We start from the raw sequence: 27,826 nt of genomic DNA on the forward strand, positions 1-27,826 counted from the left end.
ATGAAACAGGCAGTAATGACAACAATATTTTAGATAGCAGTGAAAATTCACGATTCTCTATTCCAATTTCGATACCACAGCTAAAACTACTAGCCTAACTAATATAAATGTAAAACATTATTAAAGACAAGTAGCCTACATATAGTCAGTAATAAAATAAGAACAAATAATAAAATTACAAGCAAAAGCACAAATAAATACAATATAACAAAGATACAAATGAAATAAACAGTGCTTTTCAGGTTCTTCATGTAGGTCTGACAGTAGTTTTCAGGTGGGGCCTACAGAAATGTATTAAAGCAAGCAAATGTAAAATAACACTGCATAGTCTTCGCTGTATTAAACATTATTAATTAATCCTCATTAAAGTTACAACTATGTTTACTAGGATACTATTATTATTATTTTTTTACACAATTGACGCCAGTTTTTACTCGCATTAGGTGCTTGGTGAGTGTTAATTTTAATATATCTATATTTATATTTGGTAGGCTATATCGACAGTAGCAACGCCTAGTGAAATAACTACTCTAGTACTAGAACTACTGTGTTGCAATATAATATTCAGGCTTGTTTGCATGGACTTGTTGATCTCAGTGATTAACTTCTGAACTTAATGTTTCTTGACCATGGACTGATAATACTCACTAAAATATTACATTTGATTATCATACCATACCCTTACACTGTAAAAAAAAATCCCGTTGTTTTTACGGAAAAAAACTGGCAGCTGTGGTTACCAGAACAATACTGTAAAAAACACATCAAACCGTAAACATACTTACGGAGTTACATGTAAATTTAACATTTTAAACATGTATATTTAACATTGGATTTCAGTAATATGATATAATGTTATACGACCTATTGAAGAATTAATATCTGTTTTGTACCATAGTATTACACTTACAAACCAACAATCTCAGCAGTAATGAGAGTTACATGATTAATCAAAGCTCATCACTAGTAGTACTTCCACAAGGAAGTTAATATTAATATATAGAAGGTGCACAGTGTCATTCACACAAACATTAAACACCATAATGGTAACACACATGAAATTTTAAAAATACAATAAACATTAATTTAACAACATTAAATGTAACATAAACCCCTAATGTACATAACTGATTATAAAAAAACTAAGAAAACTATGATGAAATATAGTTATTTCAACAAAAATACGTCAAATGTGAAGTGTCACGCAGGGAATTGTGGGAATGTCAATTTACGATTTTTCACTGTAAATTATACAATGACTTGTTCGTTTTTACTTCCAAAAACTGTACATTTAACGGTATTTTACAGTAAAATTACATTAAATGTACCATTAGATCTATCACAGTTATTTACCGTATTTAGTACGGAAACCTTCTGTTAACCAATTAACAGTTTTTCACTGTAGCATTTTTACAGTCTTTTACTGTTAAAATCACGATAATTTTTTACAGTGTAGGGTTAAGATCTTATTTGCATGTGAAGTAAAATGGTTCTTTGCAAGCTGAGTGTGGCTCTTTAAAGGTCTCTGAAAGTAAACAAACGCAGGTTATCTTATCTGACACCCAGCTTGTGCAGATGTTCACTGAGCTTATGTTCGACAAACAGGGAAAACACATCCTGACGAAGTATAAATCTTTCATTTCAAATGGAAAAAGTATTGTTCTCATTTGATTCACTTTGAAGAAATATATAACCGACTCACAAACAAACTCCTTCCTCAGAAACAACATCATTTGAAAGTCTGATAAAATATTGATACAATCCATTTATGAATTATTTTCCTGTACTGCCAGTGTGTGAACAATAAGTCAAGCACATAATTAAACCTGTTAACGTTTTTATACCTCATTAAAAAAACGTTCAGAAAGCAGAGACAAACACAGAATATAGATATAATATATAAATAAATAAAATATGTATGTATATATGTACTTGTGTCTATGTATGTGTGTGTATATATATATATATTATACACAAAATATATTATATACAAACTAAGTTTTTAAATTTTTGTTTGGGAAACAGAAAGTCATCAAAAGAAGTAACCCTTATTCATAAATTTATTACATCAGAGAAAACAGAATTACACAGATAATTACACAGATGTGATTGGGTGTTTAAACTCCTGGCCGACTGCTCATGATCGATGCATCTTTGGCTCAAAGCTAAAAGATCAAAAATGAATATGGCTTTTAGAGATAGCATTTTGATTTGTTTTAGGAAAACAAAAGACTTACAAACATATCCGCATCATTATCTTACCCGTACAAAAGAAAAACAGAGCAAGCAATACACACTACTGTACACGCTCAGTCACAATGCATTTCAGATCCATTTCCACTGACAAACATTTGGCAAATCTTTTGAGCATGTCAGCTTTTCCTCTCCAAACGTACAACGGAAATCACAGAAAGGAAACAGAGGAAACACGCAGAGAAGGTCAGCTGAGAAAAGCAAAACACCTTTGAACCTTGGAAACTCTCCAAGCGTTGTACAAAGGTGAAGATCTTTGGGTACATGTCAACATTTCACAACTTTACCGTCCCAGGAAAGTTTGTTGCTTTGACCCAAAGTTCACCCAAAAAATGAAAATTCTGTCATCATTTATATGTTTGTACGTTATCAAACATTTGTGGGGCACCATTGACTTGCATAGTATTTTATTATTATTTTCCATACTATGGAAGTCAATGGGGTCCACAATTGTTTGGTTACAAACATTCTTCAAAATATCTTCTTACTGTGTTCAGCAGAAGAAAGAAACTCAGACAGGTCTGGAACAACTTGAGAAACCTTTTTGGATGAACCGTCCCTTTAAATGCTGAGAAAATACATACTCTTGCAGGAAATTCACAGTGATTCCAGATAAAAGTCTGGAGCCAAACCTGTTTAACTGCATTACTGAGTTTTAGATGGAAATAGCAGATTTATGGCCGGTTTCACAGACGAGGCTTAAGCTAGTCCCAGACTAAAATGCATGTTTGACCTGTTTAACAGAAAGCAACTTGCACTGAGATATCTTAAAATATGTCAGTGTCATTGTTTTGTCTCAAGATGCACGTCGTTTTTTTTCTTTTCACAAAAGCTACTTAAACATCCTAATTGAACTAAGGCCTAATCCTGGCTTAATCTAAGCCTCGTCTGTGAAACCGGGCCTTAAACTTTGAAAAACACTGAACAGCATTTCTGCCATCTATGTACATTTACACAAGATATTAAACACAATGTAAGGCAACAAAGTAGCTCGATTGTCTGTGAAGAAAAACTAACCCAGATTAGAAAACAAGGGGGAATACAGAGGAAACCACGAATGCAAATTATGCAAACGACCATATGCAAATTAAAGAATGTTTTTAAGGCACATTTCAATTCATCACTGAACCATAAAAGTCACATATCTAAAAAAATACCACCAAAATATGTCCCAATGTTAAAAAATATATATAGAAAATAATCCAAGAGAAACTCCAGTAACGGAAGACAAAAGGAATAACAAAACAATAACAGATGTTCGCTGGAAGGTTTATGATTTGTGATGGAAAAATAATTATTAAAATGCATGCAATTGTAATACACAATATGCATGCATGTTTTTGCAACTTAAACCTCATGACAATTTTTAATAGTGTCAGTAATATTTAAAGTCGTGGCCTCATGAAACATATCCAGCTCACTTTTCACCACAAAGTCAAATGAATCAATAAGAGAGATGTTTTATATTATTATCCAATATGCACAAACACGATGTCAGTTTTTGCAGTACCATATATTGTAGTGTTGTGACATTATCTTCAACACAGTTAAGCACATTTCCCCATTATTATCATAATTCAAAACACCACTGATAAATTGTGAATTATTTATACATCATGGTAGTTCTTGTCATACGTCCTTTAATGTACGCTAATTTAAATTTCTAAAAAGTTGATGCACTGGGGAAAAAGTTGTAAATACATCTTTTTACTTAAAAATATCATGTTTAATTCAGTGTTTCTTTGTAATTATTTGTGAAATTTACTAGCAATTTCAGTAAAACTTTACAGTAAGGTCTCATTTGTTAACATTAACTAACATGAACTAACAATGAGCAACACATTTGTTACAGTATTTTTTAATCCAGTTAATCAAAATCCAGCTGTTCAATGTTTGTTCATGTTAGTTCACAGTGCAGTAACTAATGTTAACAAATACAACCTTTGATTTGAATAATGTATTAGTAAATGTTGAAGTTAACATTAACTAAGATTAATAAATGCTGTAGAAGTATTCTTAGTTCATGTTAATTAATGTAGATGTTAACTAATGAAACCTTATTGTGAAGTGTTATTGCAATTTCTGGGTGAAAATTGTAAATCCTATACAAAAAATAAAATTAAAATCAGTATGAAAATTAAAATAAATAAAAAAGTAAACCATTCAGAAGCAATTGATTTTGGGGTGAAAAGTCGACCTGTTTCTTTCAGAGATTTTTCCTTTTGCACACACACACACACACACACATACCATGATAGCTCACATTTTTGGTGAAAGCAAACTCTTTAACCTGCAACATGTAACCCTGATATTCTGAATGGCACACAGTGAAGCGTCCAGCTCAGAGTCGAGCTGCGTAGTTGATGCACAGCGTGTGATCGCGAACGTCCCCCCAGCCTCCGTTCTTCTGGTGAGGATGATGCTCCACCGGCCCGTGGTCCCTCAGTGTGAGTGCAGGAGGGAAAAGTGCCGAATGTGCCTCTTTAAGTGCCAGATCCACCATCTCCTGAGCCCTTTCGGGCCGGCAATCCTCTTTCTGATGCAGGCCGCAGTCGCCTGTGTGAAGAACCCGGCTCCCACGGGCCATCAGGACCTTGAGGGGTTTTGAGATGCACGTACCAGACAAGTTCTGGAGGGTCCAGTCCCAGTTATAATCATCATAGGTGCAGAACGCGTTGTTGCATCCCATCAGTTTATAGTAGAGCTCTCTGGAGATTCCCATTCCTATGTTGTGCTTGGTGGACAGCCATGCTGTCGTCTCGGTTTTGCTGGAAAACTCGTGAAACCCGGATAAACCGTTGTGGTTTCCTAACGCGAGGACGTCGCAGTCCCCGCAGCTGGTTTTCCTAAGCTCGGTCATGGATTTGAAGTATGTGTGGAAATCAGGGAGAAGATAGTTGTCTTCCTCGATGAACACGACGTATCCGTTGTATCCCAGAAGAACCCGCACTCTTTCGAACACGAAATGCAGTTTCCACCACCAGTGGTGTTTGGTCTGAGTGATGAACGCTTCCCTGTAGTGTCCGTACGAATCCGGGTGCTCCGCGTTCAAACATCCCTTTTTAATGGCGTCCTCCTTTGAAATGTCTCTCGGACAATCTCTCGGATCTTGTCCTGGGAATTCGTTCGGATACAGCTGAGTGCTGTATGGGAAATAGATCTGGAGGACCCTACAGAAAGTGATTCCCTGGACCATATCAGAGATTTCCTCTGAGAAATAGTCGTGGCTGAATATCAGAAGCGTGTTATGTATGCCATCGACTTTTTCCAGGGATTGTATGAGCATTTTGAGGTACGCCGGACGATTGTGGACTTGAACGACGACCACCATCTCCGGCTCGGATGGAAACTTGTCTCCGTTGCGAATAAACTGCCTGTAGTTGCTGTCATAGATGGACTTCCTCATATCCTGGATGTTGCCGTACTCAAATTTCACCATTAGTACAGCAGCCGGAGTGCTGTCTTTTTCAGTCACCACCACGTTTGTTTCCTCTTTAGTCCGTATAATGGAATAAAACAGCATTATAAAAACAATTAAAATGACGAGGAACACAATAAAGTTCTTCTTCAACAACCGTAATCTCATTTTCAATGTCAAAGCAGCATGGAAAGCAAACTCTGGGTCATGTACTGCTGTTACACGTCTGTTGTGGGCATGATCCGGGCATTTTCACAGGTGAAACACGAACATGGTTCTGTCAAGAGAAGTTCATCAATGAGTTTTATCATCTGAACGCGCGAGATAAACACGCGATTCATAAAGCGAAGTGCGCGATCACGATAATGTGTCGCGAATGTCGTTGTTTGTGAAGCGCGAGCTACTCACCCAGATAAAGTGTCATGTGCAACAAAGTTGCAAACAGGAAGAGAAAGTGATGTGAGAAAGAGTGAGGAGGTCTTTAGCGCTGACGTGTACTTACAGTCAACAGGAGCACGTGATCGCTCCTCCTCACTCTCTCTCACAGGGTAAAACACAACGCAACTCTGCTTAGGACAAACTTAAGACATGATTTAGGCTACATTATTATTTTAAATACATAAATAATATCTGTTTATATTGCATGCATTCTTTAAAGTTTATATTCCTAACCAACTGATGATTGTTATATTATAATTTAGAAAAAAAAATATATATTGCCTAAATAAAAATATAACAAAACGCAGACTTGTTGTTTTTAATGTTTTACCTTTAATGCACTTTCATTTATATATTAGGCAACTGTTCATGAGTATTATATGTGTGTGTGTGTGTGTGTGTGTGTGTGTGTGTGTGTGTGTGTGTTTATATATATATTTCATATTTCATATTTATATTTTATACAGATTTGATAATATATAAAAATAAATAAATATAATAAAATGCAGACTTGTTGTTTTTAATGTTTTACCTTTAAGGAACTTTCATTTATATATTAGGCAATTGTTCATGAGTATTATAATGTGTGTGTGTGTGTGTGTGTGTGTGTGTGTGTGTATATGTATGTATGTATGTGTGTGTGTGTGTGTGTGTGTGTGTGTGTTTATATATATATATATATATATATATATATATATATATATATATATATATATATATATATATATATATATATATATACATATATACAATTTCGTATTTATATTTTATACAGATTTAATAATATATAAAAATAAATAAATATAACAAAATGCAGACATGTTATTTTTAATGTTTTACCTTTATTGAACTTTCATTTATATATTAGGCAATTGTTCATGAGTATTATATATATATGTGTGTGTGTGTGTGTGTGTGTGTGAGTGTGTGTGTGTGTGTATATATACAGTATGTAGGCTATAACTGTATATGAAATATACAAAATCCTTGGGATGTTCTTCAACCTTTACATAAGAATAAGATCAAAAGACATAAAACACAAAACTCCTTTTGTGTCCAGACATATAGAAACCAGGATTTCTAGTTGTGTTAAACTTGTGGAACCAGCCTTGCAGCTCTTTTGTTGGTTATTCAGATCACCTCTAGATGGCAAAAGAAGATCATCATAATATGTGTTAAACCCGTTTCTTACGTCATTTATCTTTCAGAAAAAACAGACGCATGTAATCCAATAGCTTTGCTAGACATAATGACTACGTGTACTGGTGATTCAATCATGCTGTCACCGAGCAAGAAGCCAACAGGTCAGTTTAGCACCAATCAGGTGTTGAGTTTAGAAAAATAACATTCATGGTGATAAATTATAATATCAGTTGAATATGCATTTAAATAATATACTTTACATACAGATTCAGTGTGTAATTTCCTTGCAACTAACAAACTGAAATGTTTAAAATCTCATAGACCATTAAGAATTCAGACTGACTCCCCCTATTGGCAAAGTCCTCTTAAACATCAAGCAAAGACCCGTCATATTTCAAATAAATAGACTTGCAAGGCTTTGTCAATCCAACATTCAGAGTTTTTCTCAACAAACATCTTTGTGCAATTCTGTTTGGTGCCACTATTAATTTGGGAATCACTATTAATTGATGTTTGTTGCATGCATTTGCTTGACCATTCAGTGTATATGAGACAAAAACAATCAAATAAAATACATTGCATAAGGATGATAAAGTGAAATTAATATTTGCAATGATCCAGTAAAAGATATGTAGGCGTATAACTATATAACAGGATAATTAACTGGTTCCGCCCACTAAACCAATAAACTGAGGTTTTTTAATTATCGGGTGGAACTGCAGTATTTAAAAACACTCGCCGACTGAACTTAATAAAACCGAGATCCCAGGATGTTCATGGTCTTAAATCAAAGGCCACACTGTTATGGTGTAACCGGCCTGAGTTTAATTTGGTTGCGAGGGTTTAGCGCAGGTCAAACACACATCAGATGATGGTAGCGGTCTGAGACAGGCACAGGCTAAAAACAGTCAAAGCAAAAGCTTCTTTCAGCCTTGAGATTTTATTAGTTTTAAGGGAACTTTGTTTTTGAAAGAGCTTCACATAGATGTGATCTTTAGCAGTGACTTCTTTTAAACTTTTAATGGAACTTTGTTTTTGAAAGAGCTTTACATAGATGCTATCTTTAGCAGTGACTTCTTTTAAAAAGTTTACACAGGGTCAGAATGACACGAAACCCTTTAAAACTTCTACATTTTTGTGAGTTTCTGCACTATGAAACAGCTTGTGCTTTCTTTCTTTCTGAGGAAACACAATGCAGAACTAATCAATTCTAAAGCATCGACACACTCACCAGCTTGTTGTGCAATACAGCCACGTGAAAAGGTTTGTGAATGTTATGCATCAGCTGCTAAAACTCACTCTTAGAAAAAAAAAAGGTTAAATGGGGTTTTAAATTCCATTGTTCTTGACTCAATTCTAAAGAACACTTCATGCCAAAAAAGGTTCTATATAAGGAGAAACACCTAATGTTTGCATAATACTTTCATGTTTAATGGGTTATTTAATTTTTTCTAATCATAAAGCTACTTGACTGATAAAAATTAATTAGGCCTAATTAAAACTGAATGCTTATGATGGGAAACCCTATTCATCTGTATGTGTTGGTAAGTGATGAAAACATTGTGCAGTAAAGCACAGTATCGGGATTTTATTAGATAATTGACATTTATTTGATCACTGATATTATGAGTGTTGAAATAAACACTGAACATCTATAAACTTTCAAAAGTTGGATTGATTCTGGTTGGATTCAAGGCCTGACATCCAAAGAGTGTTTTATTCCTCACACAGCATGTTTTTCTCAAACCAGCTCAGTGCAAAATCAGTTTTCCTCAGACTTATCTTATCTCCTCAGTCTCTTTTGGACTATCTAGTCCATATTAGCTCAATATTTTCGTAAAGATTAACATTCTGTTTACAGCAATGTGAAACAATGGTGCAGATTTCTCCAAAACTAACAGTGTGTTTTATTGTTTCCCGCACACTGCGGGTCTTTGGACGGGACGTCACTTCTGTTCGCCAGGCTTCAGTCTCTCTTTTGCAGGCCACTTTTGCCTGCAGTCTGAACACATAGCCTAACTTTGCAAGTACATGTCAACGTATTCTACTAACCCTATAACCCTAACCTAACCGTCTACTAACAGTTAGTTGACATATAGTTGCAAAGTTACTGTAGAATATAATGTCAACTATCAAAATAAACTGTTACCATTGCTATTGCCAGCATTTTATATGAGGTACAAGTCTACAAATTGGCAGGACATTTTCATGGCATGTCAGACAGGAGAGTATTGTTCACAGTTCTGTGGGTGGATGTGATTAAAAACATCACTTTACAAATATTTATTGAGTGTTACATAATGCAATGATATTTAATATGCAATCGACATCCAGTGTTGTTCATTATGAGCTTTAAAATGCTTTCTGATTGTTGCATAAAGCGGGATTCGTTTTGCCCTTTGCAATTATATTTGTCTGTTGCTTTTTTTAGCTTTTAATTATTTTACAGCCAGTGTTTTGAGATATTATTATAGTTTTCATTCATATTTTGAATTAATCCTAATTTAAGTTAAAGTTTTAGTAATTTTGTTGTGTTTTTGACATTTGTTTTTATTTTATTTTTATTTATTTTTATTTCAGTTTTAGTCTGTTATTTTAGTACATCAAGGTAACAAAATGAAAATAAGAACTCTTGCCTCGACAACAAGCTGAAATACAGTGTGTGTTTTTGTACATTTAACTTTTTTTAGGTTTTGGTTTTAGTTACGATCACTGTTGAACAAACTTTCCCAACATTTTCCCCCTAAAAAAAAAAAAAAAAAAAAAAAAAAACGTTCACATGTTCCAAAAAATAAATAAATAAATAAATAAAAAGACGCCAGCACAAAAAAAGTGCCAAATATCAGTCATTAAAATATTTTATTGCAATTATGTGTTGTTTTGAGGAGCCGAGAAGATTTATAGACAACACTGGCTTTAATAATGTTTTCAGAGAGATCATTTTACTGCTACTAATCATCAAAAACAGAAGCAATAATGGAAAGAAATGCAATACAGCCTTTGATGCAAATATGGAACTGGTTAGATGTCCAGCTCATGTGTTGTGACATTACTGGACATTTGCATTTATTTACGTGTACTAAAGGATGTCAGGTTTTGCAATAGTAATGTTTGTGAGGGTGTTCTTGGCGGCACAGGAATCTCTGTGTCCACGAGAGGCCAAAACATCTGTTCTCAATCACAGCTCAGAAACAGCATTATGAATCGGCGAGGAAGACTGTGGGATGTGAAAAAAAAAGAAAACACGGTTAAATCAGTGTGTATTCCCCAGGGTTGGGACATTGGCTAAACTGATGAAGCACGTGTGTCAGATGATGACCGCTGTCTGTGTGCTTATGTAACATATTGCATGAAGCCACACTACGACAGCAACGACTAATATCCGAGAGAGTCAGCGTTAGCGATGCAGTGTTTGGGTGGAGATCACACTTGGCTGCCAGGTTACCACAAAAACAAAGAGAATTCGAATAATAATAATATGATGATGTGGATGATGATGACGATGTCCCCAAATTTTACGAAATCACGCTACACTCATTAGTGACGCACTAGTGAAATTATATCATTACAGCATTTAATACCAAAAACAAAAGGGCAATGACATGAATTAATTTCTTCATAGTGGAGACCGGGGTCAGCAGTCACACATTTTTCAAAGTATATAATTTATTGTAAAGACACAAGGTTTAAAGCTTTAAAAACTATTGAACATTTAAGCCATTGTTGCTTAAGAAAAAAAAATTAAGATTCAGTTCATTAAACACCTAAAGTGTCCCTAACATGCGGGGCATGTTGTCACACTACACGAGGTTGTCGGAGTGGAATGGTTTAGATTACGCATGAGCCCACTGCAGACGGAGAGCCCGAGCCTTCCAGAGAGTCTGACCCGGTGTGTGTGCCGGCTACATCGGCCGTTCCTGTGGGGTTGCTCTTGAAGTTCGAGAGCATGGAGTGGAGCGCTGCCCACACCTCTGCTGTCGAGGTAATGCTGGACCCGGTCTCTGTGGACATTTACTGTATGGATGAATTTAGAGAGGATGTTTCCCTTTTTCCCCTCTACCTGCTTGTCCTGCCCAGCCCAGAGTTTCCTGATCCCCTGCTTGTCCTGCCCAGCCCAGAGTTTCCTGATCCCCTGCTGGTTCTGCCCAGCCCAGAGTTTCCTGATCCCCTGCTGGTTCTGCCCAGCTCAGAGTTTCCTGATCCCCCGCTGGTTCTGCCCAGCTCAGAGTTTCCTGATCCCCTGCTGGTTCTGCCCAGCCCAGAGTTTCCTGATCCCCTGCTGGTTCTGCCCAGCTCAGAGTTTCCTGATCCCCCGCTGGTTCTGCCCAGCTCAGAGTTTCCTGATCCCCCGCTGGTTCTGCCCAGCTCAGAGTTTCCCGTTCCCCCGCTGGTTCTGCCCAGCTCAGAGTTTCCCGTTCCCCCGCTGGTTCTGCCCAGTTCAGAGTTTCCTGATCCCCCGCTGGTTCTGCCCAGCTCAGAGTTTCCTGATCCCACGCTGGTTCTGCCCAGCCCAAAGTTTCCTGATCCCACGCTGGTTCTGCCCAGCTCAGAGTTTCCCGTTCCCCCGCTGGTTCTGCCCAGCCCAAAGTTTCCTGATCCCCTGCTGGTTCTACCCAGCTCAGAGTTTCCCGTTCCCCCGCTGGTTCTGCCCAGCTCAGAATTTCCCGTTCCCCCGCTGGATCTGCCCAGCCCAGAGTTTCCCGATCCCCCGCTGGTTCTGCCAAGCCCAAAGTTTCCTGTTCCCCTGCTGGTTCTGCCCAGCTCAGAGTTTCCCGTTCCCCTGCTGGTTCTGCCCAGCCCAGAGTTTCCTGATCCCCCGCTGGTTCTGCCCAGCTCAGAGTTTCCCGTTCCCCTGCTGGTTCTGCCCAGCCCAAAGTTTCCTGTTCCCCTGCTGGTTCTGCCCAGCTCAGAGTTTCCCGTTCCCCTGCTGGTTCTGCCCAGCCCAAAGTTTCCTGATCCCCCGCTGGTTCTGCCCAGCTCAGAGTTTCCTGATCCCCCGCTGGTTCTGCCCAGCTCAGAGTTTCCCATTCCCCCGCTGGTTCTGCCCAGCCCAAAGTTTCCTGATCCCCTGCTGGTTCTGCCCAGCTCAGAGTTTCCCGTTCCCCCGCTGGTTCTGCCCAGCCCAGAGTTTCCCGATCCCCTGCTGGTTCTGCCCAGCTCAGAGTTTCCCGTTCCCCCGCTGGTTCTGCCCAGCTCAGAGTTTCCCGTTCCCCTGCTGGTTCTGCCCAGCCCAAAGTTTCCTGATCCCTTGCTGGTTCTGCCCAGCTCAGAGTTTCCCATTCCCCCGCTGGTTCTGCCCAGCCCAGAGTTTCCCGATCCCCTGCTGGTTCTGCCCAGCTCAGAGTTTCCCGTTCCCCCGCTGGTTCTGCCCAGCTCAGAGTTTCCCGTTCCCCCGCTGGTTCTGCCCAGCCCAAAGTTTCCTGATCCCCTGCTGGTTCTGCCCAGCTCAGAGTTTCCCGTTCCCCCGCTGGTTCTGCCCAGCTCAGAGTTTCCCGTTCCCCCGCTGGTTCTGCCCAGCCCAAAGTTTCCTGATCCCCCGCTGGTTCTGCCCAGCCCAAAGTTTCCTGATCCCCCGCTGGTTCTGCCCAGCTCAGAGTTTCCCGTTCCCACGCTGGTTCTGCCCAGCTCAGAGTTTCCCGTTCCCCCGCTGGTTCTGCCCAGCTCAGAGTTTCCCGTTCCCCCGCTGGTTCTGCCCAGCTCAGAGTTTCCCGTTCCCCCGCTGGTTCTGCCCAGCCCAGAGTTTCCCGTTCCCCCGCTGGTTCTGCCCAGCCCAGAGTTTCCTGTTCCCACTGGATGTGCCCAGCGCAGAGTTTCCTGTTCCCTCACTGGATGTGCCCAGCTCAGAGTTTCCCGTTCCCCCGCTGGTTCTGCCCAGCTCAGAGTTTCCCGTTCCCCCGCTGGATCTGCCCAGCCCAAAGTTTCCTGATCCCCCGCTGGTTCTGCCCAGCCCAAAGTTTCCTGATCCCCCGCTGGTTCTGCCCAGCTCAGAGTTTCCCGTTCCCCCGCTGGTTCTGCCCAGCCCAGAGTTTCCCGTTCCCCTGCTGGTTCTGCTCAGCTCAGAGTTTCCCGTTCCCCCGCTGGTTCTGCCCAGCCCAGAGTTTCCCGTTCCCCCGCTGGTTCTGCCCAGCCCAGAGTTTCCCGTTCCCCTGCTGGTTCTGCCCAGCTCAGAGTTTCCCGTTCCCCCGCTGGTTCTGCCCAGCCCAGAGTTTCCCGTTCCCCTGCTGGTTCTGCCCAGCCCAGAGTTTCCCGTTCCCCTGCTGGTTCTGCCCAGCTCAGAGTTTCCCGTTCCCCCGCTGGTTCTGCCCAGCTCAGAGTTTCCTGATTCCTATCCAGCCTTTCTCTTCCACCTCCTCTACCAAAGCTAGCCAGTATGTCAGCCCAGCCTCCACTGGTCCCCTCCAGTTCCCTTACTCATACATCCTGGTCTAGCTTCCAGTCACCAGATCCGTCCTGGCAAGAAGATCGTCTGGATCCAAGTAAATCCTCAGAGCCCTTGACTCCACCTCGACCCTCTGATCCTACAGCGTCTCCTTGGCTCCACATTCCCTTAGCCCCACCGGGGTTCGTCAGTCCTCGGACTCCACCAGGGTCCCTTGTCCCTTCGCCCCTACTACACCACAGTCTTCCACTCTACTGGCTGCGCCTTAGAGTTATCAATGGGCCTGAAAATTACAACCCGACCCGGCCCGTGGCTTTTAAAGCCCGGACCCGATGTAACCCAACACATCAACATGAATTATCTGCCCGAACCCGGCCCGCGGCCCGACGCTGCGTCAGATTTTTTTTTTCTCATACACGTATCATCATGACCAGCAGACGGGAATTCAAATCAACCTTTAATGTTCACGCCTTTTAACAATACAAACAATACAAACAACTGAAACAATAAACTTTAAATATATAAATAGGCTGTAGTAGCGACGGTGAATTCAGCTGCGGCAAGTTTACTTTTCACCAACTCCATCTTCTTCTCTCCAGCCCGAGGTCTGACCCGACCCGACTCATTTGATTATATTTTCGACCCGAACCCGAACCCGACCCGACCCGTTGAGAACTCTACTGCGCCTCATCTCTCCATCCCTCTTGCTCCGTCTGGCAGCCCATTCCCTCCAGCATTGCCTTGGCCCTCGCTCCCTCAAAATCTCCCCCGGTCTGCCGAGCACCCGTCTCCATCTCGGCCCCGCGAGCCTGCAAGTCTACCTCCAGATCTCTGGTGTCACCTTGGGTCTCCATCTCCTCCATTCCATCTAGGACTCCTCTACTGTCGTCTCTGACTCCATCAGTCATCACCATAGTGTCATTGAGGGCTTCTCCACCATGGCTCCACCATTTTAATAATGTATTAGTAAATGTTGAAATTAATATAAACTAAGATTAATAAATGCTGTAGAAGTATTGTTCATTCTTAGTTTATGTTTACTTAGGTAGTTAACTAATGTTAACTAATGAACCTTATTGTAAAGTGTTACCCTGTGGATTATTGGATTAAAGACTGTTTTTATTGAGCTATTCCTCTTTGTGTGCTTACTTATACAGCCACAAGTGACAGTTAACAGATACAGATTTTTAAAAATGCATTAGTACATCAAACAAAGTCCAATAATGGAGAATGCATCCTCAGATGAGTATTAAAATAAAGATGCTCTATGGTCTTGGGTATATCATACATAGTCCATCAATAAAGTTCTGGGTTGACCATGGCACTTGAATAGCCTGTATTATTTCATGGCTACACATTATTTCATTCCTGTGTGTAGTCATGAAATAATAAAGGCTTTTTTAATCGTAAAGAGTGCCATGGCCACTTATTGATGAATAAGTACATGTTGAAATTAATTTGAACAAACATTTATCAAGACCTCTACAGCATTTATTAATCTTAGTTAACTAATGTAGTTAACTGACGTTCATTGATGGTCATGGATCCTTATTGTAAAGTGTTACCAGTTGTTGTTGTTTTTTCTCAGTGTTTGAAACCACATCTGTGAGAGAAAACAAACATTTGTGCAACTGAACTAGACTGAGATAAATAACAACTTCCCTTCTGACAACTAACCTAACCTGAGTTGCATTAAACAGACTAGTCTTTTTGTTTCTAGTTAAATGCAAATGTATCTGTTGTCAGAGAAGAATAACAGTCTGTCTGGCATCTCCTTCTGGCAACTATTCTCAGCCCGTGAAAACACATTCTGTTTACGTCTGAACACTCAAAGCGAGAACATCATGTGATTGAACTCAGCTTGAGTGAAAAGCACTGGTATCTTAACTCTGCGTAGGGTGGGAGTGTCTGGTGGTCTTTGACTGATTGGAAATGATGGGTGGAAATTACTCTGGCATGCACTTCATAATAAGTTGCATGTGTCAGTGTGCGGCCTGTCAGCTGGATCAAGTTTGTGTAAAAATACGACAAAAATTATTGAAATAATACTGACAGTGCAGTTCAATTCTTTATTAATGCAAAATGATTATAGTCCCACACTGCTTGACTGAAATGATTCTCTTTTTTGCTTGGAACCTGAATATTTGGCCAAGAAATACCAGCGTATCTGTAGTGGAAGAACTGAGCCATGAATCACATTCCACATTCCGATCATTTCAGCTATCGCCACATAATCCTCTAACTTTCCTCTTTCCCATAAGGTTTACATGGAGCTGCTGCCAGATTCCTTCTTCTGTAAAGTAATCGTTTGGCAAACATCTGTATCAAATACACAACTGTTTTTTAAAAAAAAGAAAGTAATTAAAGCTTTTATTCAGCAAGGACCAATTACATTGATCAAAAGCAAGAGTAAAGACATTTATAATGTTACAAAAGATTCAAATCAAATAAATGCTGTTGTTTTGAACTTTCTGTTCATCAAAGAATCCTGAAAATAAAATGTATCACATTTTCCACTGTTTCAACATTGATAATAATCAGAAATGTTTCTTAAGCAGCAAATCAGCATATTAGAATGATTTCTGAAAGATCATGTGACACTGAAGACTGGAGTAATGATGCTGAAAATTTAGCTTTGATTTATTCAACAGGAATAAATTACAGTTTGCTATATATTAAACTGTTATTTTAAATAGTATTAGTATTTCACAATATTACTGTTTCTACTTGATCAAATAAATGCAGCATAAATGGTGAGTATATATCTATTTCAAAAACATTAAAAAAATCTTAAACATTTGTATTTTGAGATGTGCAATGATCCTGCAGAGATTATCTCAACTTCCTCTCTGTTGAATAACATTTTTGCTTATTCTTCCTCATGTGCAATTATACATCTGGCCAACATTTTATTATTCAAAGCGACGTCAGTCAAGAGATAAATTGAAACAGTTTTTGCTCCCTGGGAATCAAACCCATGATTTGGCATTGCCACCAGATGAGCTACAGGAAAAGAAAAACAAATCCACAAAAATCCAACTTCTCAAGAGAAAGACTAACACATGGTTTCCGCAATAAACTGTTCATATTCTTTGGCAAATCCCTCTTGCATTAGAGCAGATGGTCCCCAGGCACAAATGCGCACAGATCAGGGAATATATCATGAGTAACTGTTCTCATCAGAAATGAGTGACAATGCGTCATTTCTGGTCCAGTGCCGCAATGTACAGGCTTCTCATTGGTCATACTTAAAGCGTAACTCTCGCCAAAATGCCACTTAGGGTCTTTTTGTGAATCTACCCGAGGCAAACTTTCATTTAAAAGCATAATTAGAATGGAAACGCCACTTTTAAGTTTGACTGTATTTTCGTTTTCGGTCAAATGGCCTTGTGAATGGGGCACGACTATGATAGCATCAAAAATGGCTATTTTTAAAACACTAAGAAGGCTCGACACAACATGAAACTTTGCTCTCAGTATCACCAGAGGCTCTACACATGAACTCCAGCATTGAGAACATTGTTTGTGTACACAGAGTTTACTAAAGAGAAAGATTTTGAACAACTCACTGTCTCTGTGTCCGCCGGCATTTTGACAGTCAAAAATAGTCGATCTCCGTAACAGGGAGGAGAGTAAAGATGGAAAGCTCCTAAAGCTTAGTTCAATATATATTCACGGATAATTTGCTGTTTTGTCGTTAGTGAAAATCAATATTGATCTTGTATTTGAAAAAGGATCCTCAGAAGCAATACTAAAATTCAGAGTCAGTTCATTCGTATTCGGAGATCGACTATTTTTGACTGCTGAAATGCAGGCGACACAGAGACAGTGAGTTGTTCAAAATCTTTCTCTTTAGTAAACTCTGTGTACACAAACAATGTTCTCAATGCTGGAGTTCATGTGTAGAGCCTCTGGTGATACTGAGAGCAAAGTTTCATGTTGTGTCGAGCCTTCTTAGTGTTTTAAAAATAACGATTTTTGATGCTATCATAGTCGTGCCCCATTCACTCCCATTCACAAGGCCATTTGACCAAAAACGAAAATACGGTCAAACTTAAAAGTGGCGTTTCCATTCTAATTATGCTTTTAAACGAAAGTTTGTCTCGGGTAGATTAACAAGGTTGCATTTTGGCGAGAGTTACCCTTTAAAGTTGGCATGAGGCAGAAGTTGCCTTGTGTAGTGAATAGCCTTGTGTGTGACAGCCGGGAGATGGATTAAGGAAACAGACACAGTATCATTGAGGAAATGCCAGCTTTTTGTCCAGAAACAGAGATGGCACGGTTATGGGATGTTCCACTCCTGTGTGTTGCCCTTGGACATGGCACAAAACCCATGAAGTCCAGATCCACGTGAGGTTTAGAAATGCATTTTGAGAATATATTGACAAAATCTGTCCTTAAAACAAACAGAGTTCAATTCTGCTGTTAAGCAGCTCTTAAAAAAAAAGTGTCATTGTTCAGCTGAGATCAGTTCAGTGTTTATTCAGTTCTGTTCAATAACTGTTTAAAGATCATCAAATATGAAATGAGTTCAATTAATCTATAAAGCAGCTCTGATGTCATCATCAACTTAACTCTCGTCCAATAGTGTCAGTCAAATCAGTAATATTGCTAAATATTAAGTGTCCCCAACTAAGCAAACCAGAGGCGAAAGTGAAGACCCCAAATAACTAATATAAATTCATGTAGCCACACATGACCTACACACAATTACACACAATATTAGTTAATGTAACAGAACAAAAGTGTAGGGTAGGATTGTACTCAGGAATTGATCAGATGGTGAAAAGTGTCTTTAATTTGTAAATGTTAAAGTCTTTACAGCGTTTTGGATCTCCAAATTGCTTATAAAGTTTTATAAGCTACTTTTTCATTTTTTAAAGAGCAATTTTAAAGTCTTGGAAAGGTTGCTTTCATTTTATTGGATGAATTAATTTCTTAACTGTTCAACCTTTATTTCAGATTAAAACATTATATCGAGTCAACAAAATGTCCATCTGTTTTTATTTTATTGCTTTCCACTCTCCAGATTCATTTGCAGATGAAGTGAAATACTCTTACAAATAAAATGCCTTTGAAATGTCTTGCAGAAACACTTTTCCATCCAATTTATACCTGATGGATAAAACAAACATTTTTCATTGAATATTTTGTTTTACATCACATTACAAAAATAAAATGGGTGGCAATGTGACATTTCATTAAAAATAATAGACTTTCAATATTCAACAATCTTGAAGTTGGAGAAATGACTTGCTGTTCTACTAACAAGAAAATATAAATCACTGAGAAGTGTAAAATCCCTTAGTACATGCGAATACAAACAAATCCCAGAACATCAGTGTTTTTTGTGTTAACATTGTGTTTAGCTCACATCAACAACCTTTCACCGGCTTCCATGAATGTGTTCGGGAACTTAACAGCACTTTTGAGAAATGAATGATCTATGATCCGACACGATTTTCAATGCCGCTTCTCAGAGGACACATCGTTAAAAACAATAGCTTGGACAAATGGAGCTTGCAGATGCTGTACAATTATTTATAACCAAACAAAACTAGTGCTTAACTCATCAATAGATTCGAAAAAGTGAAATTCCTTAGGGAGGGAGTCATTTCCTAAACCCCAAGTACTACACCGAAATAATCAAGGGAAACTATTGTCACTTTCCAAATGCTTTAAAAGTTATGGACGCGCCTGTAAGGTCATCCAGGGGTATTTCGAGAACAGGTGATTCAAAATATGTTTCGGCTTCAGCGCCTCATGGCAACACGAGTGGCAAACAAGAAACAGGAAAACCCTGCTTGTATTATAATGTATAGTGCTATTGTGCATAAGCAGCGAAGCAAATGCGTCTGTAGGGAAAAGCATTGTGTTTGGCTTGTGTTAATGTGTTCCTGTAGCTAAACTGTTAAAGTCAAACACATACAGATAAATGTGCAGTGCAATGCAAGTTGATGTGCATGAAAGTGTGTGCCAAATGCATTGATGTAAGTGGATCATTAAGAAGCAGGGGTGTAATGATCCCCTCATGTCAAAAACAACATTTTTACTGTTGATCAGGTCTGACAACTCTCACGCACTCACGCAATTGACACTTTTCACATGCTCTCACGCCACACATCCATTTTCTCACGCACAGAGAAATCGTGAAGAAAAGAGGACACGGAGACCGACAGACTAGACAGAGCAGGGGTGTGTTTCCCAAAAGCATTGTTAGCCAACTATGTTCGGAAGTTCCGTCGCTATCAGCGTAGTTCAAGGTGAACGTGATTTCACCAAGTACCAAATGTTAGAACCTGGAACAACTTTCCAATCAAACAATCAGATTTGAGGGACAAGTTTACAGTTTATGTCAAGTTTAGGCTTAGACCCAGGGTGAGGTGCTTCAACATCAGTGTTATTTCACCTATCATTTCCCTCTGATTTTAGGGAAAAGTTATGGTTAGGTTTAGAGGTAGGAATAGGGTAAGGACTAAATTTTGGGACAGGAATGTTATTCCAGGATCAACAAAATATTATGATCCAGGATCATGTCTTACTTGGCAAAATCACGGTGACCATAGTTCAACGAGTCAGTGTTTCCCGAAACCATCGTTCCAATGAACATTCGCAAACAGCATCACAAAGTTGTGTAGTTGGAACGAGAGTGTCGACCTGTGGTTAGAAGAGTATAGTTTCTAGTTTGCATGACATGTGGACTCAATAAATCCCTATCTTGAGTAAAATAAGCAAGCTGACATTCAGTACAATCTGTGTATTTTATTTAGAATAAATGTCATTTACGTCTTTTAGTTTGTCAAGAGATTTAAAGCGTAGTTTTTGAAGAGTGTGCATGTGTGAACGTGCTCTAGTGCGTAAGAACGAGCCTATGATTGAATCTGGAAATAAAGCAAAATAACTGAGAAAAATGAGAAATAGTCCTCAGATGTCTGTAGTTTATAGCAAAACATCTAGTGTTAATTCGATCTCAAACAGATTCAATAAAAGAAGTTATTACTCCACCACGTGCGTGATGTCATAAACCAACGTGGTTGAACGACCAATTTGCGACAACACGGTTTCGGGAAACAGTCGTGACTAGCTAGCTGATTTCTTCAACGATGCTATACTATGTTAGTTAAGCAGTGAGTTACGTCGTTGTTCGGGAAACACATCCCAGGTTAGTTATGATATTTAAAAAAAACTCAGCTCTCAGATTCTGTCAATTCTATTACGAAATTCAAACAATAAATACCGTTTTGGCGCTTGTAAATGTGACGTGACAGATCGCTAGCGGCACGTGAACCGATCATCTCTACTAGCTAATAGTAAATAAACACGAATGAACAATGTTGAAAAATACAGAACAACTTATCAAAATGTATATCCCTCATACATAATATTGATCAATCCGTGTTTTTCAACCGCAGAAAGGGGTCATTAAAACAACTGGAAAACAATTATGTCACATAACATTTACCTCAGGAAAGCCATTTAATGACAATATAGGCTATAGCACGTTAGTTGGCCAGGAAAAAAAGAGCTATAGAGAGTATTTTGCTAAATATGTGCACTATATTACATATTTATTCTATTTTTACTTATATATATTTTTTTATTATTATAATAACAACTTTATTTAATGATAGGCTATATGGTAACCTTACCTTACCTTACATCATTAAATAAAGTTGTTATTATAATAAAAAACGCATTATGTTTTATGCATTTGAGTTAGGCTATTTTTAACCTTAAATAATACTACCAGCTGTATTGTTGTAACACCTAATATTTATCCAAATGAGTCTATATTGAATCAAATCACAAGAATTGAATGGAAATGAAATTAAATCGTGAAATTTGTGTCAAGCAATAAAAAAAACGTAGCTTACCAGAAATTATACCATGTAGGCTAAACATTGTAACATGTTTTCACTAAACCTAATAAAATGCTGTTTAGTTACTAAAATGTTTATGTTTCCCACAATCTTTTGAGTCAAGCTAAACTCAAAAGTTGGCAGCCCTGCTGTTGATTAAAATGCTAAATTTGGTTTTACATTGTGTGTGTAAATGAATAGTCTTGGACTTGGTGCTGGAAACCCAAAGCACAGGACAATAGAGACACCAGAATAACAATATTCATGATTCTGAAGCTGAAAATACTGAATTATTTTAAACAAATATGCTTGCACTCTTTCACTGACTAGATATATTTAAAATAATGTAGGCCACATTTTACTGGTAACAGACATTTGGCATTATCAGGACCCACAAATATTCCCATACTGCATTATTATACATTATATATAACAGTTTAATGTACTGACACTAAAACTCTGAAAACTTAAAAAAAATTCCCCTCGCGCAGTAATTTTCACTTTGGGTGAACCATACACAACATATACTGTCACTATCCACAATACATATTGATACATATTTTTGCATTACGATATATTGTTTCACAATATATTGTTACACCCCTATTAAGAAGGGTCCAATATATTCAGTTATTTAGTTACTCCTGGTGAATTGAGAACATTGATCAAACTTTAAACTATTTTATAAGGAAGAAAACAGGCAGGTCCGAGATACCAGAACCGGATTTGAACTTGGGTGGTTCAAACAAAAACACTATTGTGCACCATATTGGAGCATATTCACACCCCATCGGGCTATAAATCCTCTGACTAACTTTGACACACATTTAGCACTTGGCAAGATTGTCATTATCATTACTCACCCTCATATCGTTCCAAACCCAGATCTTTTTTCTCCTAGAACACAAAAGATGATATTTAGATTTTTTTTTTCTTTTTTTTTTCCAAACAATAGTTTGCACAAATATAATATACATCACTAACACAAATTATTGTACTGTCTGCTAAAATCACTATCTTTTTTTGTCCTATTGGAAGCTTCATAATAACAATCTGTTCCTACTTTCAGAAGAAAAACCCCTGGATGCTTTTACTATTCAGGGAATTATGAGCAGGAATATCTGTGTTTGAGATCAGCGTTCTTCCCAAGACAGTTTTGCTCATCAGTGATGAATAACATCCTTCGACCTTTAGTTATATAGTAAATTATGTCAAGTTGTATAAAGAAATGTAGTGTTCTGACTCTGAATGAGCTGTTATGGGAACCTCACTTTTAACTTATACAGAGTTAAGTCTTTATATTTCAAACATGGTGCATTGCATGTTTTTGTTCACCGTTTAAGAACCCAAAACATTTCTGCAGATAAAAATCCAAAAGAAATATGGATTTTCAAATTTATAAAAAACTTCATGCCATCTATTTATGATGAAATGTATGATAGAGAAAGTAAGAACATTGACATTTAAAGGAATGTTTCTGGTTTAATATGATCTGTGACCAGTGTTGTTATTAAATATTGTTAACAGTGTTGTTTTAACCCAACTTTGGGTCAAATATGGACAAACCCAAACGTTGGGTTAAAAAATGTAATGTAAAAATCTAACCCAATGGCTGGGTTTGCCATATTTGACCCAAAGTTGGGTTGAAACAACCCATTTACATGTCATTTAAATTTTCATATTTTAATGATATCATTAAAATATGAAAATTTAAATGACGTAATAATAGATTCTGACGGATTTTTTACAACCCAAACGCGACCTCTGATATACTTAAACTTAAAAAAGCTTAAACCAAAAAAAATGTAAATGATGAATAAAAAAACAAATCTGAAATAACAGATTTAATTAATTTAAAAAAACTAAATCCAAAACAAAAGTACTAAAACTTAAACTAAATTTTAAAAAAATTATAGATAGTATATAAATTATACTAAAATAACACTTTCTGTGACACACTGTTGACCAGAACAATTATTTTTAGACAAATGTTTACTTTAACACCCTTATTCTGTAGAAAAGGTAGCCAGACAAGGGTTATGAGTTATAATCTATGCACAGACTATTAAAAAAGTACATATGTTTGTATAACGATTCCAGCCCTGTGTGTTTTAGTCACAAGCGCATCAGCTATGACATCACACGACGACAGAAACGGGACAGACAGTTACTCACTGCACACACACACACACACACACACACACACACTCGTTCAGCTCTGCTGAAAAAAATCACAGCATCAAAGTAAAACAAGACTTTCACCGCAGTGTGTTTGCGAAACATGTTGGAAAGGGAAATTGCTTGACGTCTTGGTTGCTGTCTGGTTTTCTGATGCATTTCCACATTTATAATGACTAATAAAATGAGCTTTATGTTTATATCTTCAAAAATCTTTGGTGTTTGGTCCTTTAAATTCCAAAAAAGTTTGGTCATTAAAATTCTGTCTTTATTTTCTCACCCGCATGTTGTTCCGAACCTGTATGCATTTATTTCGACTGAATAATGACCGTCTGTTATTCATTATTATTCAGCAGCAAATCCTCATATGAGAATGATTTCTGAAGGATCATGTGACACTGAAGACTGGAGCAATGATGCGGAAAATTCAGCTTTGATCACAGGAATAAATTATAGTTTACAATATATACACATAGAAAACGTTTCTTTAAAATTATAATAAATATTTCACAATATTATAGTTTTTTTGATCAAATAAATGCAGCCCTGGTGAGCAAAATAGACTTAATAATTCAAATCTTAATTATTATCTAGACTTGAGGAGGAACTGAAGTGAAATAAATTTTGAATCTGGAATGTTTTTGTTGCTTCTCTCTCGACTCGTACTTGAATCCTGTAAAATTTGGTAAATTCAATAGTAAAACATGTTCTGATTCATGAATATTAAAGCCGTATTACTTCCTGATCTTTTGAAAACCCGGAACATTCGCCAGAGATTCCCTCGAGATTTTTCTATGGGTTTTTCTAATGGGTTTTTAATTTATGAGTGCAATAAGGTCTGTGAGTAAACATAACTTGACAATACTATTGTTCTACAGCATAACACACACACACATATCTAAAATGTGAATTTTGAAGCTGTTATGTTTCTTTTTTTAAATCGTAGTTTCTAATAAGTAACTATAAGAATGTTTGGGGTTTAGTTTATAGAACAAAATCTTCAAATTTCCTCAAGTTATGTTTAGCACAGACCTTATTTCACTCATAAATTGAAAAGCAACATTATAAAAACACATAGGAAAATCTGGAGGGAACCAGTGGAGAATTAATCTTCCAGGTTTCCTCTTTATTCCAGATAAATATAGCTCGGCTTCATCGACTGAGATAGTTCTGATGTCCTTATATATGATATGATCACAGTTGGGGAGCTCTTCCCTGAAGACACAAGATGTTTCAGGAATTAAATGAACATTTCAGGCATTTACTCACCCTCATGCTGAACACAGAAAGACTTCTGAAGAAACTGTTCTTTTTCGTAAAGGTCTGTAAAACATCTGTAAAACACAATGAAATTACCAGCACAGTAGTGCTTATATGTGAAGACTTCCATTCCATTTGTCACCCTGGACCACAAAACCAGTCACATGGGTACATTTTTTGAAATTGAGAGTTATACATCATATGAAACCTGAATAAATAAGCTTTCCATTGATGTGTGGTTTGTTAGGATAGGACAATATTTGGCTGAGATACAACTATTTGAACATCTGGAATCTGAGGGTGCAAAAAAACCGAAACATTGAGAAAATCTCCTTTGAAGTTGTTCATTTATGTTGGCGATTGTGCTGCATTCACTCACAAAAATTAATGTTTTATATATTTACAGTAGGAAATTTACAAAATATCTTCATGGAACATGATCTTTACTTAATATCCTAATGATTTTGCCCCCTACAATGTATTGTTGGCTATTGCCACAAATAAACCCGTGCGACATGTGACTGGTTTTGTGATCCAGGGTCACATATATGCTCATATTTTTCAAGTGTTAGTCATATAAGCTTTGTTTCAGTAACAGAAACTATTCCTTTAAGGATTATGTGCATAACACCCAACTCTGAGACACACTGCCAATGTAAACACTCATGCATACGTATCTTATATCAAAATGAAAAATGCTAAACGACCTCTGCCTGGTACTGAATCATGCAAGGTGCCGTTCGGGCCGGGATGTTTTTCAGAGCTTCAGTGGAGCAGGCACAGACTGGATGTCCTCCAAAAAACATCGCTTGACTCCAGGGATAATCCAGTTTTCCCTTCAACCCAGTCGAGGCCTCACTGTTTACTGTGAAGAGAGCATACAGTCATGTTTAACAGTCCAAGAATGTGTGCTAAAAGCAGTCCTTACTTTTAATGCATTAAAACCTCTTCAGAACAACTCGAAAACACATTAGCATTATGCAACTTTTGCATGAGGAAACACCAGTCATGTTTTCTTTAGAAGATTAACATTCAAGTCTGTATATGGAAGAAATGGAGGAAAAAGAAACGTTCCAGGAAATCAACGCTTCTTTTCACTCCCTTATGAAGGATTATATCACCAAGTGAATTGTGAGTGAAGTGAAGGGATGCATATTATTTACCAAACCTTGTGCTTTAAAAATGACATGCTGTCAAGAGACGATCACGAAAGTCTCGTCAGTGTAAAATTCTAGTCATGAATCAGATTCTGCATGATCTCGTCCGGTCAGTGACACTGAGATTCATTTACAATTCTTCCAATCCATCATTTAATGCAAGAAAACATATTCACAGAAGAATGTTTCACGTCAGAGTGAGCAACAGCCCGCTTGACAGTTGATGCATTCAGAGTGAATTATGCGGCTCTGTCTTCACTGTGTAGGATGCTTGTTTTCACCACATAGTTTTTCCTCATAGCCTTAAAATTGCATAATAAAAAGCCATGGAGGACAAAAATCCTAGCCTGGAGCCAAACAGTCAGTCCAGCACACGGCACAGTCCAAACCAATGAAACCTGCTTCAACATATTAATGTGGATTTTCACCTCAATAAACTGTTTTTCAGCACAAAAAAAGGGGTCACACTTTAGTTTAGAGTTCAATTCTCACTATTAACTAATTGTTTATTAGCATGCATATTACGATATTGACTGTTTATTAGTACTTATTAATGCCTTATTCTGCATGACCACATCCCTTAATCCCTACCTAATACCTAAACTTAACAACTATTGTTAATAAGCAGTAATTAGGAGTTTATTGAGGCAAAAGTCATAGTTAATAGTGAGAATTGGACCCTAATTTAAAGTGTGACCCCAAAAGATTTGGTGTTGCATTTCCATTGTCACTCAGAAAGTAAATTTCACAAAGAATTACAAGAATCTAAATGGCAAGTGACACATTGAATCAAACGTGAAACTTTTAAGTAGATAGACTAAATTTGTATTTTCCTGTATAATGTACAGCTCACTTGTGCATTTAATTGAAACTAAACATATTAATGTGGCTTTTCACCTCACCTCACCTTTGTGCCCAAAATATGACTATAACAATAACAAGGATCAGAGTAATTTCTTGTACCAGTAGACAGGGTGTTGGGCACAGAATGCCTTCCTGAAACCTGAAAAATAAATAATAGGAACCTAGAAATATAAACATTAACAGGACTTCAATAAAGAGTAAAATTTCAAGCATGCAGCTCTTCATAACCCTATCACGCCACATGCCATACTGTATATTCACTGAAAAATAAGACTTGACACACAAGTGATTCCAACACAGTTGATGTGAGAGGAATGGGATATCCTAATATGCATAACACACACACATAAAAAAAAATAGTGTAAAGTAAATGCATTTCAATATTTGATTACATGCGCATTTATAATCAGCATTTCTCTTCGTTATTTTGCATTTTCAGAGTTTCTTCTCTGTGAAAGATACACGTGAAACTGCAACAAGGTATTTTAAGAGTTGTCTACCTTTAGGATAAGAATTTGCGTCAGGAGTGATGTTGGCAGCTCGCTAGGTCATCTGTGAACGGTAAAGCAATAAAAGCTTCTCAGAAGTCAGCGGGATCCAAAAACAAGAGGAGAGGAAAGGGAGGATGTGTTTTACGGCTTTATCTGCCGGGAGAGATCTGCTGTCTCAAGGCAAGACTCGCTTCGGACGTTCGTTTTTATTAGTTTTTTGTTGTTGTGACTTTTTACAAAAATATGTTCAAGTGCGCATTGCTAAGAACACGGCGTGTTACGCTGACTGGTGAAGCGGCGTGATTTAGTAAATGCTGTTTTAAAGGGATAGTTGTACTGCACTGCATGGAGAAAGTTAAGTGAATTTAAGCAAAGTCAGAAATTCT

At 37.9% G+C, this 27,826-nt stretch overlaps 1 protein-coding gene and 1 long non-coding RNA gene across 3 annotated transcripts; both read right to left on the reverse strand.

The window, feature by feature from the left end:
* Window positions 1-2,042: 2,042 nt before the first annotated feature.
* LOC311068230 (alpha-1,6-mannosyl-glycoprotein 2-beta-N-acetylglucosaminyltransferase) lies at window positions 2,043-6,160 on the reverse strand. The gene is made up of 2 exons (XM_084090549.1): window positions 6,080-6,160; window positions 2,043-5,948 (listed from the first exon to the last, which is right to left on the reverse strand). The coding sequence occupies exon 2, from the start codon at window positions 5,837-5,839 to the stop codon at window positions 4,595-4,597; it is 1,245 nt and encodes a 414-aa protein (XP_083946675.1). The 5' UTR covers window positions 5,840-5,948; window positions 6,080-6,160; the 3' UTR covers window positions 2,043-4,594.
* Window positions 6,161-8,602: 2,442 nt separating this feature from the next.
* Window positions 8,603-27,620, reverse strand: LOC311068685. Of its 2 annotated transcripts, none has more exons than XR_014603415.1 (5): window positions 27,450-27,617; window positions 25,636-25,793; window positions 24,938-25,002; window positions 22,354-22,387; window positions 8,603-10,469 (listed from the first exon to the last, which is right to left on the reverse strand). It is a non-coding gene; the product is annotated as an uncharacterized lncRNA (long non-coding RNA). The 2 variants fall into 2 exon arrangements; XR_014603416.1 differs by lacking the exon at window positions 8,603-10,469 and adding an exon at window positions 18,503-18,746 and having other exon boundaries at window positions 27,450-27,620.
* Between the last annotated feature and the right edge of the window lie 206 nt (window positions 27,621-27,826).

Source organism: Abramis brama (assembly GCF_963993115.1).
Source record: "Abramis brama genome assembly, chromosome: 18".
NCBI classification, from domain to species: domain Eukaryota; kingdom Metazoa; phylum Chordata; class Actinopteri; order Cypriniformes; family Leuciscidae; genus Abramis; species Abramis brama.